This window comes from Pseudonaja textilis, chromosome 1 (genome assembly GCF_049901715.1).
Source record: "Pseudonaja textilis isolate UNSWEBS1 chromosome 1, rPseTex1.2, whole genome shotgun sequence".
NCBI lineage: Eukaryota > Metazoa > Chordata > Lepidosauria > Squamata > Elapidae > Pseudonaja > Pseudonaja textilis.
The window spans coordinates 120835996-120855244 of record NC_141990.1 but is presented as its reverse complement, the minus strand read 5'-3'; the positions used below and the strand labels follow the sequence as shown (position 1 = coordinate 120855244).

At 38.7% G+C, this 19249-nt stretch overlaps 1 protein-coding gene across 1 annotated transcript in view; it reads right to left on the bottom strand.

Moving 5' to 3' along the window:
* EYS (EGF-like photoreceptor maintenance factor) overlaps positions 1 to 19249 on the bottom strand; it is a 181278-nt gene that overhangs the window by 16097 nt on the left and 145932 nt on the right. Inside the window, exons 6-11 of the mRNA XM_026726548.2 lie at positions 12060 to 12232; positions 10020 to 10202; positions 6992 to 7158; positions 5345 to 5489; positions 2318 to 2492; positions 37 to 209 (exon numbers count right to left, since the gene is read on the bottom strand). Of these exons, the coding sequence (XP_026582333.2) occupies positions 37 to 209; positions 2318 to 2492; positions 5345 to 5489; positions 6992 to 7158; positions 10020 to 10202; positions 12060 to 12232 (1016 nt within the window). The remainder of the gene's footprint in view (positions 1 to 36; positions 210 to 2317; positions 2493 to 5344; positions 5490 to 6991; positions 7159 to 10019; positions 10203 to 12059; positions 12233 to 19249) is intronic.

Below are 19249 nucleotides of genomic sequence, written 5' to 3'. Positions count from 1 at the left end.
ACCGTGATACCCTTTCGATGAAGGTTTGTACACTACCTTGTTCACAATGTGTGCCGGTGGTTCCCAAAGCACAGTGGCAGCTGTATCCATCAGGCACAGGGACGCAGGTGGAACCACGCTTGCACCGATGGTGGGGCTTGTGCTCAGGATCACACACTGAAATTTTTTCTGTGCAGAAAGCCCCTGTCCAACCAGAAGAGCAATGACAGCTGGGAGTTGCAAAAGAAGAAACCAGAGGAAATTTCAGCAAACGATTTGGTTACATTCTGTGTCTGCATTTTGGAGTAGAAAAACCAGGAGGTCTCCCTTTGAACATTTTGAGGCAAGATATATAGAACAGTTATATTTTAAAGTTTGATGTTGGCTTAATGCACATTTCTAAATAAATAAAATCATGGCAGCTCCCCAAACCCATCCTTAATCAGCTCATATTTTTGATAGAGCCTTACTCATTCTGAGTTATTGCCAGTGCATTGCAGTCCCGCTGTCCTCAAAACCATTTACCAAAAGAAAGGCTTATGAAGCCTTCAGTCACCAAAATATTGTCCTTTTGTCTTCCATTTCCCCCTAATTTTAGAAATGGCATAATAGGGTATCCCTTAATGTTCATACCTTGCAAGATTGATGTTAGCCTCCCATGTGGCACAAACAGGAAACAGGGCCAGATGAAATAATTCCACTTAAGTGTAAGGCTACATTAATAGAGTCTTGCGTGTCTGAAAGTACAAATCTCCTGCTGTCTCTTTTACAGCTTGAAAAAGAAGTGAAGAAATCCCTTCTAAGCTTCTTTTTCTGCCAATTGTGCAGCTGTGGACTATGCCCACTTTTATCTGACTGTTCCCTAGGGAGCGCTTGTCTTTAGAGATTCTCAGTCATCCAGGTCATGGTTGTCCCAAATGTGCTTTTTCAAGGGGACATTCTGGTTTTTCTTTGAAGACATTTTGCTTCTCATCCAAGAAGCTTCTTCAGCTCTGACTGGATGGTGGAGAATGGAAGGATTTATACTCCTTGCAGAAAGCTGGTCAACTGCATTCTTTCAGAGAGTTGTTGAGGCTACCTGAAGGTTTATCTGCATTGTCAGGGTCGAGAGCAGAGGGAGAGGGATGCAACATCATCTATCTCCAGTCTACAGCACAGTCCTTTTGAAGCAGAATGGAAAGTTACCCGAAGAGTATTCTTATAATTAGCAGAAGTTTCTTAGCTTATTTCGCAAATATTATAGAAGTTGCTTAATATGATATTGTGAAAACCAGAAAATTGCTGAATCTAAATCAAAGAATAATGACCCATGAACTAGATATGTTTCTGTAAACAGCTAAATGGAAGGGTGGCAAGGGTCGGTATGGAAAATAACAGATGGTGTAAGATAAGTATTTATATGCTGAATTGTGCAAAATGGCTAATTAGACTTACTTCCCCCTTTTGTAGTACGCTGAGACTGGGAGCTGTATAAAAGTAACCCCCTCAGGAAGAGCCGGGGGTTCAGAATTTGCCATGCTAATGCTCTGAACCTTTTGTGCAAATAAACCTGTATTCTCCTACCCTTTGTGGTCTTGTGTCCTGACTTGGCAACAGGATCTGCTGCAACACTTTCAACAGTTCCAAGAAGGCTCCACACCCATTTGCACTAGTTAGGTGACCCTGATGACACAGGGAAACCTCCAGGTGGCCTCAACAATGCTCTAAAAGAATACAATTGACCAGATGTCTGCAAGGAGTATAAATCCTTCCATTCCCCCCCTTCGTGTCAGAGCTGAAGAAGTTTCTTGGATGAGAAGTGAAATGTATTCAAAGAAAAACCAGAAAGTCCAGTTGCCTCTTGAAAAAGCACCTTTGGGACTAGGCAGCACTTTTTCTCTTACTTCCCAAAATTATTCTCACATGCCATTACAGATCTTGGATTGTCATTTTTAATCTGATGGAAGAATAAATACATGGGAAATAATTGAACAAAACTCTCAGCATGCCAAAGAAAAATAGCAAAAACAGACATGACCCTCAACCTACAAATAATTTCTAGCCTTGGGTAGATATTACTGAATGAGGCAGACTTCACTGCTCCATTTGCTACCCCAGTATGATGTTCACTTCAGATGGTTCTTGAAATGGACATTTATGCTAATAAAAATAAGGGATAAAGTATGTGTGTAAGAACTATTACATGGAAAAGAGAGAACTGCACGTGCATCTTGCAAGATGATTCTAAAGAAGATTATATACCTGCTTTTAAGCAAATAAATGAGCTCCAACAGAACGGTATGACAATCTGCCTAATCTCAATGCAGATGATTCATTAAAAGCGTCACACTTTACTTACTATAGCGCAGAGCCGCTTTCCATGCATGTCCCCCCATTTCTGCATGTAATCAGTTGGCACGGAGACACTTCACATTGTCCTACATTACGACCAGTGTTAGGATGGCCTTCTGGAATTCCTGGTGCTTTAAACTCCTGATCCTTTCCAGCATGGACTCGGAGGTCAAAAATGCAACCTGAAAGAATGAAAGTTGTTTTTTTTTTGCTTTAAAACAATAAAAAATATTTATGAACATTTACCACTGTGATTAGGTCAAGTTCAACAGTACATTTTTCTCATGATGATCTAGAGTTTACTTCTTTTACAAAAATTTATCTGGTCGCTAGTAGCAGCTTAAAGTTCCTACAACACTAACTTAAAAGTTCACTGCTGCCAAAATGGCAATCTTCACCCTGTCTGCCCTCAGTTTAATCCCTAGGTAATTGTAAGTATGCATTTTAATGGGGGGAAAGTAATGCGATATAAACAAACACATCCTTTAGAATGAAGGCACATAAGGCTTCTATCCTTGAATTCAAGCCATCTTTTATGAAGCTTTATCTTCAATCTGTTATAACTTAGAAAATATATAAAGCCATTTCTTGAGTGCATCACTAAAGTTTTGTTTTCGCTTTTTGTAAAGAAAGCTCAGAGAAAATAGGATACTCAGGGCAAGAAAATAAGCTTTCTGCTAGGTTTCAAACCAGAAATCTTCTGTTATGGGACACTTAAAAGAAAAGCCAAAGCCAAAAAGACAGAATTGCAGTAGGAACATGGAATGTAAAATGAAGAGCAGCAAGATGGATGGATTCAGGTACAGTGGTGATGAATGCAGCATTGGAAGAACATTGAAGGACCAGATTAGGGACAGATCACCATGGGGAAAATCTTATCTATGTGGTTGTCCTTATCCAAAGACATTAGAAAGAAACAGGATAATAAGAAAGGAATTCCATTTTTGAACCTGCTGGCTGTGCTGCATGGTGACATAAACATAAATACAAATGAATTGTGTATGTCTCTGTATCCATATGTGTGCATGAACAAACACAAAGAGAGGGAGATGTTCAATGGGAGAACATGGTCTGGATTGAACATTTTTGCGAGTAGTTGACAAGGTGTCTCAGTCTGGAGACAATTTTCTTAAATCCTAAATGAAGCCTTCCTGAGCATAGGACAAAATCAGCTTAAATGTTAAGCGTGGAAAAGCTTTCTTTTTAAACCGTCAGGGAAGAGGTATTTAGTCACAGTTTTTAATTTCTGAGCAAACTACTTAACAAAAAGAAATACAAGCCCTCAATTCTATATCCTCTTACTTGAGAGGAAAGCTGCTTGAGCTTTAAGGGATTTCAAGCAGCTGGGATTGGGCTGTTGGCCTTGACTATTCTGTACATGTAGAAAACAGGTTTGGGGTGTGTTTTTTGTTTTGTATTTGCGTGCTATATTGTTTATGTTGCTCCTGGGGAGGCCTGTTTTCCCCCCATACAGCAGCTACTGCTAGTGTTGAAGGAGCTAATTCCCCAGAGAGCCTCTAAAGCATGCCCTCTGCAGCTTCTCAAAAATTCTCTCCAATTCACTATAAAGAAGTCTGCCGTCAATCAGCAGGCAGGCTCTCTAAAGGATGGTTTCGCCTTTCCCTGCACAAATCGAATGAGGGAAACAAACCTCTGGCTCTAAAAAGCAGGAACAGATTTACTTTATTTCTTACATTCAGAACCCATAACCCATAGATATTCACATACAGTGCGCAGGCAGCATTGCGCAGGCACAAAGATACAAGAACCACTTGTAATTGAATAAATAAATCCCTCAATCCTAAGAGGCTGGCTCAGAGATCTGAGCAGTCACCCTATCTCCCTCACCCAACAGCCAAGGAGGGGCTGCTCAGTTCAAACTCACAGGACCTCAGCTCTTCTTCATCCCCTTTATATGCTCTTGCTGCCTTGCAAAAGTCTTCCTTTTGGCTTTTCCATCCTTCCTGACCTTCCTCCTGGCTAAGTCAGCCACTATCCCCTCACAGGTAACATACACCCAGTACCTTGCTCTCAGCCTTGCTCTTCTCTTTGTTGACCCATAGTAGACGCTCTTCATCCTTGAGAAGCCCTGCTCCTCATAATCCACGTCAGACTTGTGTCTTCTCTTTTACCCTTTGGCCTCTTTCTTATTGTAAATCTTGCCTTTAGACTCAAGCAATCTGCTTTTCCTACTTGAAATGCCTGACACACTCTCTTTATTTCTTTAGGCTGTCCATTTCTTATTCTTTCTTTTTCTTACCCCTGGCTTCCAGCAGATGTCTGCTTCTCCTCTTCCTTCCCTTCTGTATCTGTCTCCATTAGCCTTTATATCTCTGGAGTCCTGGGTGCTCTCTGAGTTTGGTTGTTTGTTTGCAGATGTTTTATTACCCAGCTAGGCAATATCATCATTGCAAGTGTAATGAAATGTCTGCAAACAAACAACCAAGCTCTGAGAGCACCAAGAACTCCAACCCTGATTCAGGTATCTTTGATTTATATCCTTTCCCAAACTGTAAATTTTGTTCCTCCAAATTCTTTGGGGAATAACTATCTCCACCCTTTCCAGGGGTTCTGATTTCCTTGCAAGCTCACACTGTCTTCTTCTAATGTTATTCTTAATTCGATCTTTGCAACAGTAACCTTATTTTATTTTTATTCCAGAGAGCGTTTATTTGGGTCCCTCAGAGCTGTTTGGAGATTTATGTGTTCTGCTATAGTGCTATTCAGCCATATTTACAAGTCTTTTTATTGTTTCAGACGTCTATGTGATAGTGTTTTTCTTTTTTCACCAATTGACACCTGCGAGAAATTGGTCTGCCTGTTTTACACTTAGCTAATGTTCATATGAAGCTCAGAACTTGAGCCCTCTGTGTTTAGCAGAAAACCAGTTTCTTCCATTAAAACTTATTACTATAAATACAACTTTAAAACTTAAAACTTATTACCGTAAAAACTTATTACTATAAATACAATTAAAACTTATTACTATAAATACAATGACTTGATACACAAAGATAATCATGTTGTTATTTACCTTGAAAGCCATTCTTAAAATTGGATCCTTTGGGTAAGAATTCTGGAATATATTCAATGTAACCTCCTACATAAAACTGACTAAAAACATTGAGTCCCGTCAACTTTCCTGGTGATGTAATAGTTTTGTTTTTTTGACTGTCCACCTTTCAAACAAACAAAAATATGCTATTTATGAGCAACTAAGTATATTATTTCTCATCCTAGTGCTAAAAAATAATAAAAGCATTCATATACATTAACAGAGGAGGAAATTCTTTTTCCTTGCAACTCATTTGAAAATAATTAGAAAATTTTTAATTTCCTGGATTGTGATTAAAAAGGCAGATGGTCAGACTTTTTGCTTGTGTTTCTGTATTTTGCAAAAACTTCTTTATCCATTATTTCTCAGTATTCCCTAAAATTTCAGGAGCAATCTGTAACAGTGGGATGGAAGTTGTGATGGTAGGCAGGTAGGAAGTGAAAAATGAAACACAGTTTTGGAAAGGGAAACTTTTGTACATTATAAGTGCAAATCTTTGCACAAAAGGTTTTATAGAATCTCATTACTGGTTTCATGCAACACGCTAAGTCATGATTCAGCTTAACCATAATTTATTGAAAATACAATGCAATATATAAGGTACTATATCATAACTAAGCAAACCTCACTATGATTGATTTAGCTCTTCAAATTGGGCACCTGCTATGCATTTCTGTATGAATCTAAGTGAAGCTCATTGTTTTTATTTTTCATATTCTCCAAAGGAATTCAGGATGGAATGTATAGTTATTAATTAATTAATTAATTAATTATATTTATACTCCATGTTTCATACAGAAACTCAAGCTGATATCTATAAAACTCTCTCCTCTGATATGTGAAATATATTAGGCTACAAGAGATCTGAAGATGCTTGCAGATAAGAATCTGGGTCTTCCTGGTGCAAATCTAACCCTTAATTACTACATATTGAGGTATTCCCCATTAGGAGAATGAGTGAACTCAGGGAAACGTAGTGAGAGTGGTGAGGAATAACACACAACCAGCATACAGATACACTGAATAATAAATGAAGGTTTTACTTCCTGTAAACGGGTAAACAAAGTCCAACAAACAGTCCAAATCATACATGGTTAAAGCAGGTAGTATTCAATACAATCAGTCCAGGGATAATCCAAAAACAAAGTCCAGTTATCATAAACAAAGTTCAGTAAATGGAGTTTGCTAACAGTTTGCAAGACTCACAGCAATCCAAGCAGAACGACGATCAGGCAAAAGGCAATAAGGAAATGCAAGAAGAGTTTTGTATCAGGTTTCTGGCTCCATCTTATGGCCATCGGAGGAACCTCAGCCAATCACAATTACAGCACTCTCTTAAAGATACAACAGTATTAAATAACTATCCTGGTTTATATATTGCCAACCCAACTGTTAGGTGACTATCATTCTGAACACTACACTATATTGCCTCTCAGATAGATTAAAAACACGTCAATATCAGATTAAAGTTATATTTTTTCCTTCCCATTTTACCCTGATAGCAGCATTGTGGGATAGCCCAAAAACATGATAGTGTCATGACCAAGATCACAATTGTAATCCTTGCTACAATAGGATCTACTAACTGTTAGTAGTGAGATGAAGCTTTTCTAAGGCAAGGCTTACCTTTATCCAGCCGCTTCTAAGAAATCTGCCAAGCCTGACTGTATGAATGCGACGTGTCAGATCAAGTGGCTCGCTAGTAATAGTTGCGATTCCAGATCCCAGGTTGTAACTGTATACCAAGCTACCGTTTCGCAGACCCAGCACTAGGAAATCATCCCCAGTAAGACCTGGAATGAGAATAATCACATCACTGCCAAAGAACCTGCTACAGAGACTTCACTTTAGGTAATTGTGATAAAGTTAGCTTGACAGAATTACCTCATTTCAGGTAATTTGTTTGCATGGCATGAGAGTGAATCTTTCTGTTGCAAGTCCTGTCCATCAGACAAATCAAATATCTCCTGCTAGCTTTTCCAAAAGCCTCAAAGACATGGATGTGCTCCTAGGCATATGGGTCAGGAAGTCAGTTAGAACCCATTGGATGTTGTTTAGTTTATTACAGAATGTAAAATAAGAGGGTTGAAGGGGACCTTGGGGGTCTTACAGTCCATTCCCTTGCTTGAGTAGGAGCTCTTACACCATTTCCAACAAATGGTTGTCCAGTCTCTTTTTGAAAGCTTCCAGTGATGGAGCACCCACAACTTCTGAAGGCAAGCCATTCCACTGATTAATTATTTTCACTGACAGAAAATTTCTCCTCAGTTATAGATTGAACTGGATTCTAGTAAATTTGTTGTTTTACCTCAGTGGCCATTATCGGTTTTATATTTTGGTTGTAATTTTGTATGGTGTTTTTATTTGTTGTAAGCTGCCCAGAGGCACTGTAGCAAAATGTGCGGCCATTAAAATCCAATTAAATACATTAAAAAAAAACAGGTATTTCTTTTTGGCTTTCCCATTTCCCTCACTATACCATAATGAAGACTGTCTTACCATATCAGAAAACAGCCTTCCAAATGACAACTTACCAATAATTGGCAAAGCTAAATTGGAGAAGGAGAACTCATTTACATTATAAACATGAGGAGGAAATGATTTCTGACAACTTCATGGATAGATACCATCATGTAGTTTTGTGGCCAGCAGAATTAAAGTGGGTTTCTACTGTCTTTTTTCTAGATTTTTAAAAATGTCCTAGTTTAGTCTATAGCCTTGGTTGACTGCTATCAAAGTACTAAACAGGTCAAACTAGGAGCCTCCAAACTTGGCAACTTTAAGACTTGTGGACTTCAACTCCCAGAATTCTTCAGTTAGCCATGCTGGCTGGGGAAATCTGGGAGTTGAAGTCCACAAGTCTTAAAGATGCCAAGTTTGGAGACCCCTGGGTCAAACCTTCCTTAGTGTTTGAAGATCATCAAAGCTCAGCTTAATACTGCCACTTAACTTAACTTAACATAAGCAAAAGAGAATGCATTAGAAAGTAAATGGTGGAATAAATCTGAGATCTACATTTGCTCAGTGGCATGGCAAGATGGTTGGATGGTTCTAATCAGTAGTGGGATTCAAAAAATTTTACGACCGGTTCTGTGGGCATAGCTTAGTGGGCATAGCATGGCTCGATGGGCATGGCTTGGTGGGTGTGGCAGGGGGAGGTTACTGTAAAATCTACATTCCCTCCCCACTCCACTAACCTGCTTTCCAGTTCTGTTCTCCTGCGCAGGGAAAAAGAAGAAGACCCAGCCGATCAGCTGGGACTTGGGAGGCAGAGAATAGATGGGAGCATGGCCACTCAGAGGTGGTATTTGCTGGTTCTCTGAACTTCTCAAAATTTCTGCTACTGGTTCTCCAGATCTGGTCAGAACCTGCTGAATACCACCTCTGGTTTAATAATATTGAATCTCAGCTGACCAGCTGGTTGCCTGCTAAATCCTTTTAATAATTCAGATGAAAGCTGGTGGGTGTTGATTAGGAGGCAAAAAAGAGTTGATGAGAATCTTCCTTCTGTGGGAGCCTTTGGATTTTGGCAGAGGGATTGTGATGCATTCTATATTCTGAGATGTTCTATAGCCCCAGATAAGTCAAGGTTTCACATAATTGTGTTTTAGAAAAGACCCAGATAGACAGATGGTTTATCGTTGTTCAGGATTTCAATGGAAATATTATTTTTTTATGCAAAAATAATATAACAAATTTGGAAAACCAGAAAAGATGAATGCATATTTATTTCTGTCAACTGTTCTTATGATAATATTCATTCCATTCATTCTCAAATAAGAGTGAGAATATAAATATTACAGGGAGGAGCCAAGACAGGGGTGAAGCAGCAGCATTTACCCAGAGCTCTTCTATGTTTTTTATTTACACTTATTTTTATTACCTTTTTTTAATTTTTGGCCATTCACAACTATTTCCTCCTTCTGGAAATAATAACTGGCCAGAGAGACTAACTGACTGGGAGAGATAAGGTAGGGAATGCTAACAAAAACAGCCTGGAAAAGGATAAGACCATGAAATGCAAAGGTGAACACAAGAACCAACCCAAGAACAGCTGAAGGAAGAGCTCTGAGACATGCAAGGACATCCAAGATCCTAAACAACCTACAGAGGAAGATCTGCTGCAACACTATAATATTGGGTTGATCATATTTTCATAGCAAAAACAAGTAGGTGATACTTGACAGGAAGAGTGAGGAACTGACCATTCTCAAAGAGAAAGAGCAGTAAGGAACTGAGGAAGCCAGGTGTTCGATTTTCGAGGTAGTCCAGACAAGAAGCACAGCCAGGAATAGTATCTCTATGTTAATTGTAAAGTTACTATAATAGAATTTTGCAAGGCTGGAAATATTTCCCTTCTCCATTCATTTTTACTCTTGGGAAAATTAGGGAGGAACCCTTCTGAAATGTTTCCCACAGGCCTTCTTCCTTCTGTAAACTATCTTTTATATACTGGATGTCAAGTCTGACATTCTCCTTCCCATCTCCCAAGGTCATTCTCACGTACCACTACATAGGGAAACTTGAACATCCTCACTTTGAGTTTGAATGCATATGCTGATATAGTCATCTAACATCAGCTACTGGCAGATAATTGATAACCTTCCATAATAATTTCCTAGGTTCTATACGGAAATTCTTTCCAAATGCTTACCTTGGCCTTTCTGACCAGTGAAAAAGAGGAGATTGTCTTGTAGTGATGAGTTGTGATTTGCCAGCTGAAATTTCAGATGGAATTCATAGCACAGGCTGATGTTTGGAATTGCTGAATATGCTAGGAATGAGGTATAGCCAAAAGCATCTGTCCCACTGAAGCTAGGATAGGTTATATTCATGACTGTTAAAAAAATAATAAAAAAATGTTTGCAAAAAAATAACATTAAAAAAATAAAGCACGGAGAACCAGTAGCATGCAATTTGGAATCCCACCACTATATCTATCTATCCATTGTTTGCAGGACATAAATGGCTACTGATGTAATGACTCTAGGTAGCTCACAACAATCCCTAAAAACATCCCCACCCTAGCCCAATGCTTGGGGGAAGAGTCAGGTCTTCACAGCCTTCTGGAAGCCTGAAAGGATAGAGAGATCCCTCAAATTTCAGTTAGAAAGTGTTCCAAATGGCTGGGGAAGTCATTGAGAAGGTATGTCTCCAAAGTCCTATCAGATGGCAACTTTTAAGAGAGGGGATCTGGAGTGTGCCCAGCCTATCTAATCTAGTAGGAGGGATTGAAACGGCATCTGAAAACATCTAGGATCAAGCAGTCTGATATTTCTCAATCTGTTGTCAATGTGTGGGAACAAGAACAAAGTTTCTCTTCAAATTTAAAAAAAAATATTTTGCAAAGTTGGTAGCTTTGAAAGCTGTTCCCAACAGCCACCACTTCTATGTGCACGCATGGTCGCTTTGCTTCTTCTTCTTCTTTCCAGAGAAACAATCTGGCTCTGCATACACATCGTATAAGGGCAATCAGGAGCAGCTTCCCAAGTAGCTGCAAGAAACTTGTAAAATATATAGCTGCTTTATTAAGTTGAAGAGATACTTTGTATTCCCATAAACAATAAAATGCCTACAGGTAATTCTCAATTTATGACCAGGATTAGGACCAGAATTTTCATAGCCAAGCAAGTTGAGTCATGTTCAATTTTATGATGCTGTAGTTGTTAAGCGGATCTCTGCAGTACTTACATGAAACATTCCATTATTAAGCAAATCTGTCTTCCCTCACTGACTTTGCTTGTCAGAAGCTGGCTTGCAAATGATGATCACATGACCCTGGGGCATTGCAACCAGCATAAATACATGCTCGTTGCCAAGTGCCTGAAATTTGATCATGTGACCATGCAGATTCTGTGACAATCATAATCTGAGGACTGGTTTTAAGTCATTTTTTTCAGTGCCATTATATCTTCGAACAGTTGGTAAACAAATGAGGACACTTGAGAACTATCTGTATTTCAAGATTTACACAGCCTAATGTTTGTTTGTGTGTAATACTAAACTAATTAACAGAAAACATGTACACAAGCACTCATATATGAAAATGAAATATTCCAGTGAACTTCAGAATGTTTTATTTCTCTGCTTGACCATGTGCAAACTCCTATGGACCATGCCATTCCAGCGGCCGTTTGGTTGTTTCCCAAAGTAAATATTGCAAACTGGAAAGAAATTGAAGTGTCTCAGACACGTTGTTTGAGAGGAAAGATTTAGATTACATCCAGTTCAGAGCAGGGTGAAATTCAACCAACTCGGCCCACCTCGGGAGCGGTGGTAGGGACGATTTGAATCAGTAAAAAAATCACCCCGTTTGCTATTACTGTTATACCAAGTATAACAAGCTATGCCCGCAGCCATGCCCACAGAGCCGGTAGGGAAAAATTTTGAGTTTTACCCCCGGTTCAGAGGCTTTACTTCGGAAATGGCCTACTGCCACCAGAATGGCATGATGCAGTGCAGAGGTATTGGCACAATGTGGGGAGGGAATAAAACATTTTGGAGCTTTGTACATCCCGTTATTAACAATATGGATGACTTTAATCTCAAATAGGGATACAATAAGGTACATCCAGATCATACGGGTTAATGTTCTAACATTGAAATTGGCTTTCGAATGACAATTTCATTCTTTTCAGTTTCCTTTAAAAAAAAGGGAAGGGGGCTCTGGCTTAGAACTCATAATTGTTCTTACCATCATTACAAAGAATTCCAGTTCTTCCATATGGACAGAGGCACACAACATCCTGGTTAGATTTAGGAAAACAAGTTGCTCCATTCCCACATGGATTTTGCTCACAGTTTGAAAGCTGACATAATTTTCCAGAATAGCGAGGAGGACATTCACAGAACCAGTTCTCTGTGTCACTGTAGAAAGGAGAGAGAGAGAGAGTATAAACACACATATACTGTACAGTATATACATATGCACGCATAGAAAGGAACAGCAATTACCCTTTTCTCTCAAATCCACTAAATCACGAAGCAATATTCAATCAGGCAAGTTCTTTGAATATGATTTAGAAGTCTTTTAACGTTTGGGGTGCTTTGTTCTAAGAATGTTGCTCCTTTATATTTTACGGCTATCATTTCAAAGCTGATTTTAAACATTTGCCAGCTCCTCTTGCCGTTTACTACCTTGTGTACAGAATGTTCAGAACAATATTTAGTGCAAGGCCAAGCATTACTATTTGCTTTCAAGTTTTCAAAAGCACAAACAAGGCCAAAGGGATTTTTCTACCTTAAAATAAAAAAGTTATTTGTGATTGTAAAATTTTTTTGATAACTGGATTATTTCTTATCCATCCCCTGCTTTTAGCAGTAACTTGTGAATGAAGAGTTTAGGAGAAACAGTTTGTATGATTTTCTGTGCCATTTTGGCTGAAGGTAAGAAAAACATGGCCTTACTATGAATGTTGGCTTATGCACAGTTTTCACATACTAAGTGGAATATTGGAAATGACATTATTATTGTTGTTAATATGAATAACAATCTGTCTTCCAAGCAAGAGATTCCATAGATACTGAGTAGACAGAAATTGCAAATCATATCTGAGCTTGCTTTATGTGAACAATGCACACATATTTAATGGTGCAACCTCCTTTAATTTTTGTTTTGGAAAAAGGAAGTTTATAGTGAATTCTTAGCTTCAAGCATCCATATACTTAACTCAATTTCTAAACAATCAATTCCCATCAATTGTTCACTATAACAATAGTGATAGTGAGCATAAGAAATAGAAAGTGACAAATTAGCCATGTGTCCTTCCTTCATTCTTCTTTAAATTTGTTCTCTTATTTTCTTCTTCTGACCATTTCTTTTCCCAGAAAGGAATGTCCATGCATTTCCTTTCCCCAGAAGAAAAAAAAACACGATTTATTCATTTATTTAATACTAAAATACTGGGGAAACACAAGAAGATATTGAGCTCCAATTTATGCCAATGACACCATCTAAATTCTAAAGATGTTTTCAAGTGAGGCATTTACTGTACTGGTTTCCTTTTTCCTCAGAATTTTGCCAAAGAAGGAAAGAGGAGGGCAGAGGGACTCAAACAATATTGTCTTCAATTTCTGAGTTTTCTTCCTGCTCATCTCTTCCATTAAAAACAAAAAAAGAGGCCAATTGGCACAATGACCTTTTCTTGATACCTCTGGGACCAGAAGCCTCTGAACTGAACAAAAAGATGGCAGCTTCAGAGAAAAGAACAAGGATGAAAGCAACCATTACCTTTTGGAAAGATTAAAAGTTAATAACCTTTTCAACAACTCTGAGAAACAGACTAATATTTTTGACAAAAAGGACAGAAGACTGAATGGCTGGGATGGTACCTCCCTCTGATGGCAGTATGGTAGATGAGGTGGCTACACCACAAAGCTCTCCTTATTAATCAATTAAATAATCTTTGTAGCTGACTCTAATTTTATGGTACAACACAAAAAAAAAAACATGTAAATAATAGAAATCAACTAATCAATGGAAAAGCTTGCCTCCTGGAGTTGTTGTATGCTCTATCCCTGGAAGTTTTGAAGAAAAGATTGGACAACTATTTGTCAGGAGTGGTATAAAGTCTCTTACCTTTGATAGAGGGTTGGATAGAAGACCTCCAAGGTTCCTTCCAGCGCCATGATTCTATGATACCAGTATTTATACTAACACTGTAATATTACTCATCTAAATTATTTCCTCAAAAATATAAAAAGAAAAAGGGATTTTCAAAAAAAAAAGGTCTCTCCATTATGGGAAAGTGAGGAGGAAAAAACAAAGCAGGAGTCCGCTATGACCAGAGAGAATACGCAATCTTGCTAACCATGAGGGTTATAAAGTGACTGAATGCCAAACTTTACTATTCGGTGTAAACCATTACAGGTTATTGTTAAGTACAGAATAAGATAAATGGGATGTAGGCCACCTCTATAGAGAAAGAAGGAAAAATTAAAGACCCCCCCTTCCAAAAAACCCCTCCAACCATGTTAGGGAACATGGTTGGTTTAATGGTTGAAACACGGGTGCATATGCTAATGTGGTTAGTGAAACACTAAGTTTGGAATTCTTTGTATGGAATGCTAAGGAATGCTTTGTCCTGAAGTTCTAAAAATATTTACATTTGCTCTTATCCTAAATTAACTGATTGAGTATAAGGAAAAAAACATCACATTGTCCTTGTATAAGCTGGTAAGGCTACTGAACAGTATATACAGTATTTGGGCTGGTAGATATTTCTACATTGTTTATAAATGCCTTAATGAGCTTTCTAGGGAAGGAGCTGTATTTGGTTGCTAAATGTTTAAGGATATATATGATGGGGAAAACTGTTTATCAGATTTTATTAATTTGATTGCCTTCCTAGCCACTGGCAATGTGCTCCGATAGCTTTTTGTAAGCAAAAACAATTAATATCCTGCACTGCATTCTGAACAGATGCTTGCAGCTTTATCATTGCAGATGCTAAGTGGTTTTTTTAGTTCCACAATTTATCCCTTTAGCTTTTATTGGCAATTCTTCAAAGAAGCTGCTGTTGCCATAAAAACAAACCTACATATGTGGAGAGGGGTAAGAACATTGTATTAAAGTGCCTACAATACAGGGAGCCGTTAAACCTCACTGAGTAATACAGTTGGTTTTAGCTTTGTACAAGTAATAGACACCATTTACAGTTATGACAATGATGAAAAAGTAACTTTGGCCCTCGGCCTTACATTTACAAATTTCACATGTCTGTACAACAAAGCAAAGCTGAAGTAAGTACATAAGCAGAGTTGTGGTTTCACTTTGTTTAATGACTGATCTCAATTATAGTTGCTAAATGAGGACTACCAAGACCCCTATGTAATTTAAATTAGACAATAACCATTTCTGGAGTAGATAAAGAACAGGGCAGCGGTGGGCTGCTGGGGGTTCGCAGGGGTTCGGGAGATCCTCTAGCTAAGATTCTGTGCAGTTTGGAGACCCCCCCAAATCCCACCCCTTGCTGACCATCCCACTCCACCCCAACCTACCCAGGAGTCCCCCACATGGCCCATTTTGGCTGCAGGTAAATGCAGGGCACTCATGGAGGCTTGGGAAGGATAAAAAACAGGCCCCCTGGAAGTTTGGGAAGGCCAGAAATGGGCCCGTTTCTGGCTTCCAGAGAGCCTTCGGAGCCCAGGGAGGCCATTTTTGCCCTCCCAGAGGCTTGAGGAAAGCCTCTGGAGCCCGGGGAGGGCAAAACCGCCCCCCTGGCCATGGTGCAGGAGACTGACTAGGCCACACCCACCATGGCCACCCCCACCCAGCAACTGGGCAAATAACCCTTTTCTAAAAATTTTGAAGCCCACCTGTGGAACAGGGCAAGTTGAGTAATGGTAGGACAACATGCTTAGAGATGTTTTCCTGAAATGGAGAGGTTTGTGTTTGGTCAGTGGTCAATCTCACAGTTCCTGGGTAGATTTTACCAGGTACCTTTGGAGGGTTTGTACTACTGCCTCTTGTTCTGTGGTGGCACAGTGGTTAGAATGAAATATTGCAGGCTGACTCTGCCGACTGCCAGCAGTTCAATATTGACTGGGTCAAAGTTGACTCAGGCTTCTATCCTTCTAAGGTCAGTAAAAGGAGGACCCAGATTGTTAGGGGCAATATGCTGACTCTGTAAACCACTTAGAGAGGGCTGTAAAGCACTATAAAGCGGTATATAAATCAGTGCTATTGCTATTGCTTCTGAACATGGCATCTGAAGGCAGAATGGGGAGGCAGCCTGTCTTTCGCAGGGACTCTCTCCCTGTTTCTGCCTGCAGATAGTGAATGACATTAGAGTGTTCCACATAGCATTTTAAAAAAAAGTTAGTTTGCAAGAGTCAGATTGGGTAGGTAAAACTCTCACCTTGGTTGAAATTGATTCCAAATCAATTTAAACTGAAACAAATTATATTACTGTAGGAGCTAAATGTTAATGTTTCCCTTACTGTATTCTACACTGTATACTTTCCTTGTGTACTTTAAAAAAATCATCCTATTGTTTTCCCTACCTACATTGTTCTGGTATATTGAAACAATACCCAAGGTCCACACATTATGTACCAGAAAAATCTCTTGAGTATAGAAACATCCTGTGTGGTACAATAGCTAGCTGAGGGGTCTTTGGTGTTCTCTGAGCTTGGTTGTTTTGTTGCAGACATTTGATTATCCAAACTGTGTGCTGATGATGTTAATTAGTTTGGTTAATGAAATGTCTACAGAAAACAACCAAGTTCAGAGAGCACAAAGGAGGAATGGAATGGAATGGAATAACAGAGTTGGAAGGGACCTTGGAGGTTTTCTAGTCCACCCCCCCCCTCACCCCTTAGGCAGGAAACCCTATAGCATATCAGACAAATGATTATCCAATCTCTTCCTAAAATCTTGCAGTGTTGGAGCATTTACAACTTCTGGAGGCCCTGAACTCAATTTCAACCTTGAGCCACAGCTATTAGCTTGAAGACTAAGATTGATGAAATACCCAGATGCTAATCTTTAATCAACTTTGAAGCACCTTTGAAGCACCTAAGTTTTGTCCAGCCCTGTTCTCTTGGTCAGATTTACTACATAGCATTGTTATTGTAAGGATAAAGTGGGGAAGACCTATGTAAGATGATGTGACCTTTTCAAATAGAACTGGGATATAAATCTAACAAAAGTAATAGAATATCAAATGCTTGCTGTTGGGTGACAGTAGATGGAAATTGTATGGCCTTCATTTACCACTTGTGGACCTAAGGGATATTAAGTCATGCAACTTCTAGACAAAGGTCAACAACATTTGAAATGACACCTGTTAGGAATCAGACATTCTCTATCTTTTCCGCTTAACATATTTTCATCTTTTGTGCTAGCTGCTTGTGTTTATCAGATAGAAATCTCAAATGCTTCCTTGCCACTGTCTTAGGCAGAAAGAAAAGTGGTGAGCATTACCAATGAAAATATCATAATTATTTTAGGAGAGTCTATAGCTCAATAAGCCTCTATCTATTTTCACTATACAAGCAAACAATGGGGGAAGGGAGTTCAGAATGACATTTATTTAATGGCTTGTTATACAAAGATTGAGGTCATCTCTGTTATAAAATAAAAGATGAAAAATTAGAAAATGCTCCTAATGATTGTCATTCCCATTAAATTTAGATTGTTGATTCATTGGACTATTTCTTAATAGGGAATTGTGTCATGGGCCTAGTGGAGGTGGGCATTAACAGCATCGGAAGGAACATTAACCGATTAACAGAATTGGAAGGGACCTTATAGATTATTTAGTCCAACCCCGCTACCCAAGCAGGAGATCCTACACCAGGGGTGTCAAACACCTCGCCCATGGGCTGGATCTGGGCCATGATAGGCTGTGGAGTTGGTCTGCAGGCCATCCCAGAGACAGTGAGGGACCAGCCCCTGCCACCCTGAGCCTGGTCATGCCTACCCAGTCGGCTGCGATGACCAGGCCATGCCTGTGATGGGATTGAGTTTGACACCCCAGCTTTACACCATTTCTGACAGATGGCAGTCCAGTCTTTTCCTGAATGCCTGTGATGAAACTCCTACAACTTTTGAAGGCAAACTGTTCCATTGATTGATGGTTCTCACTGTCAGAAAATTTCTCCTTATCTTTCCTTGAATCTTTCCTTGCCCAGTTCCCATCCATTGTTCCTGGTTTATAAAATACAGAATCATCTTCTGGAATTAGGGGAATAGGATGTGAAGGCTGACATTGTTTAAATGATACAGAAAGGGCATTTTCATAATGCTTACATTGATCAACACAATGACCTTTCAATCTGATTTGGCATAGATCTCCTTATCCAGCCATGTTTAGTTGTTCTTTACTTTTCTATACATTAATTTTTGGATGATAAGTACCATTTTTTTGATTGCCAACATTTTTTAAACCAAACAAGTGCTTCTGCTTGGGTTTATTTGTAGATAGCACTGCTGTAGATATTCTCCCCAGGAATCAACTTATTCATATCCATTAGCAGCTGATTAAGGCGATACACATCTAAGAGTCTTCCTGTTACTTTTTCTTTTAAGCATCAATAGCAAATCAGAGCTTCAGATTCAGCGTGAGGAATGGAAGTGTGAATTGCTGCTACTTTCAAGTCAGTGAAGAATATTATCCTCTGAGATAAATATCTGCCATTACTTTCCTAAATAGTAAAGGTGAAAGATAAACAAGCCAGGCACCAAAGACAGGAAAGCTTAGCATTGTGTATTATCTTTATGTTCAGAACAAATTATACTTGGATCATTTTAGTTAGCTAAAATTTATGATGAATGTTATTGTGTTCTTCCTTCAATGAAATGCAATATAATTTGGTGAATATGAAAACCACATTGTGTTCCAGCTTATATTTTTTTTCTTGCTGAATTAATAAATTTTGTAGTTATATAGACCTATGCATTATAGTTATACCTAAGCTTTAACAAAGCAAGTGATTCTCAGGCTTGTAAACTAGAGTAGTTTGAAATCCCATTTATAGCTAATTGATTATAAAACTGAACAATGTAATGTATTTTCTGAAAAACAGGCTTTTTTAAATCAAATTTTAAATTATTAAGAAGAAGGCTCAAATTTATTTTTTTAAATTTGCTTATTAGTTAGTTCCTATAATAATTGTTACTAATAAAAAAGGCATTTTTGTTATTTGATATGACCTGGATAACATTTTACAATACAGAGAGAAAGGTGTAGATTTGATTTAGCAGGTTTGTGTGTGTGTGTGTGAGAGAGAGTGTGAGTGTGAATGTGAATGTGGGTGTCTTCAAGTTAGTGTTGACTGCTAATGCTTATGTAAGCTCCATTAGAAACATAGACACCAGGTGTGGGATTCTACCAGTTTGCACCTATTTGCTAGAACTGGTTGTTAACATTCTAAGCAGTT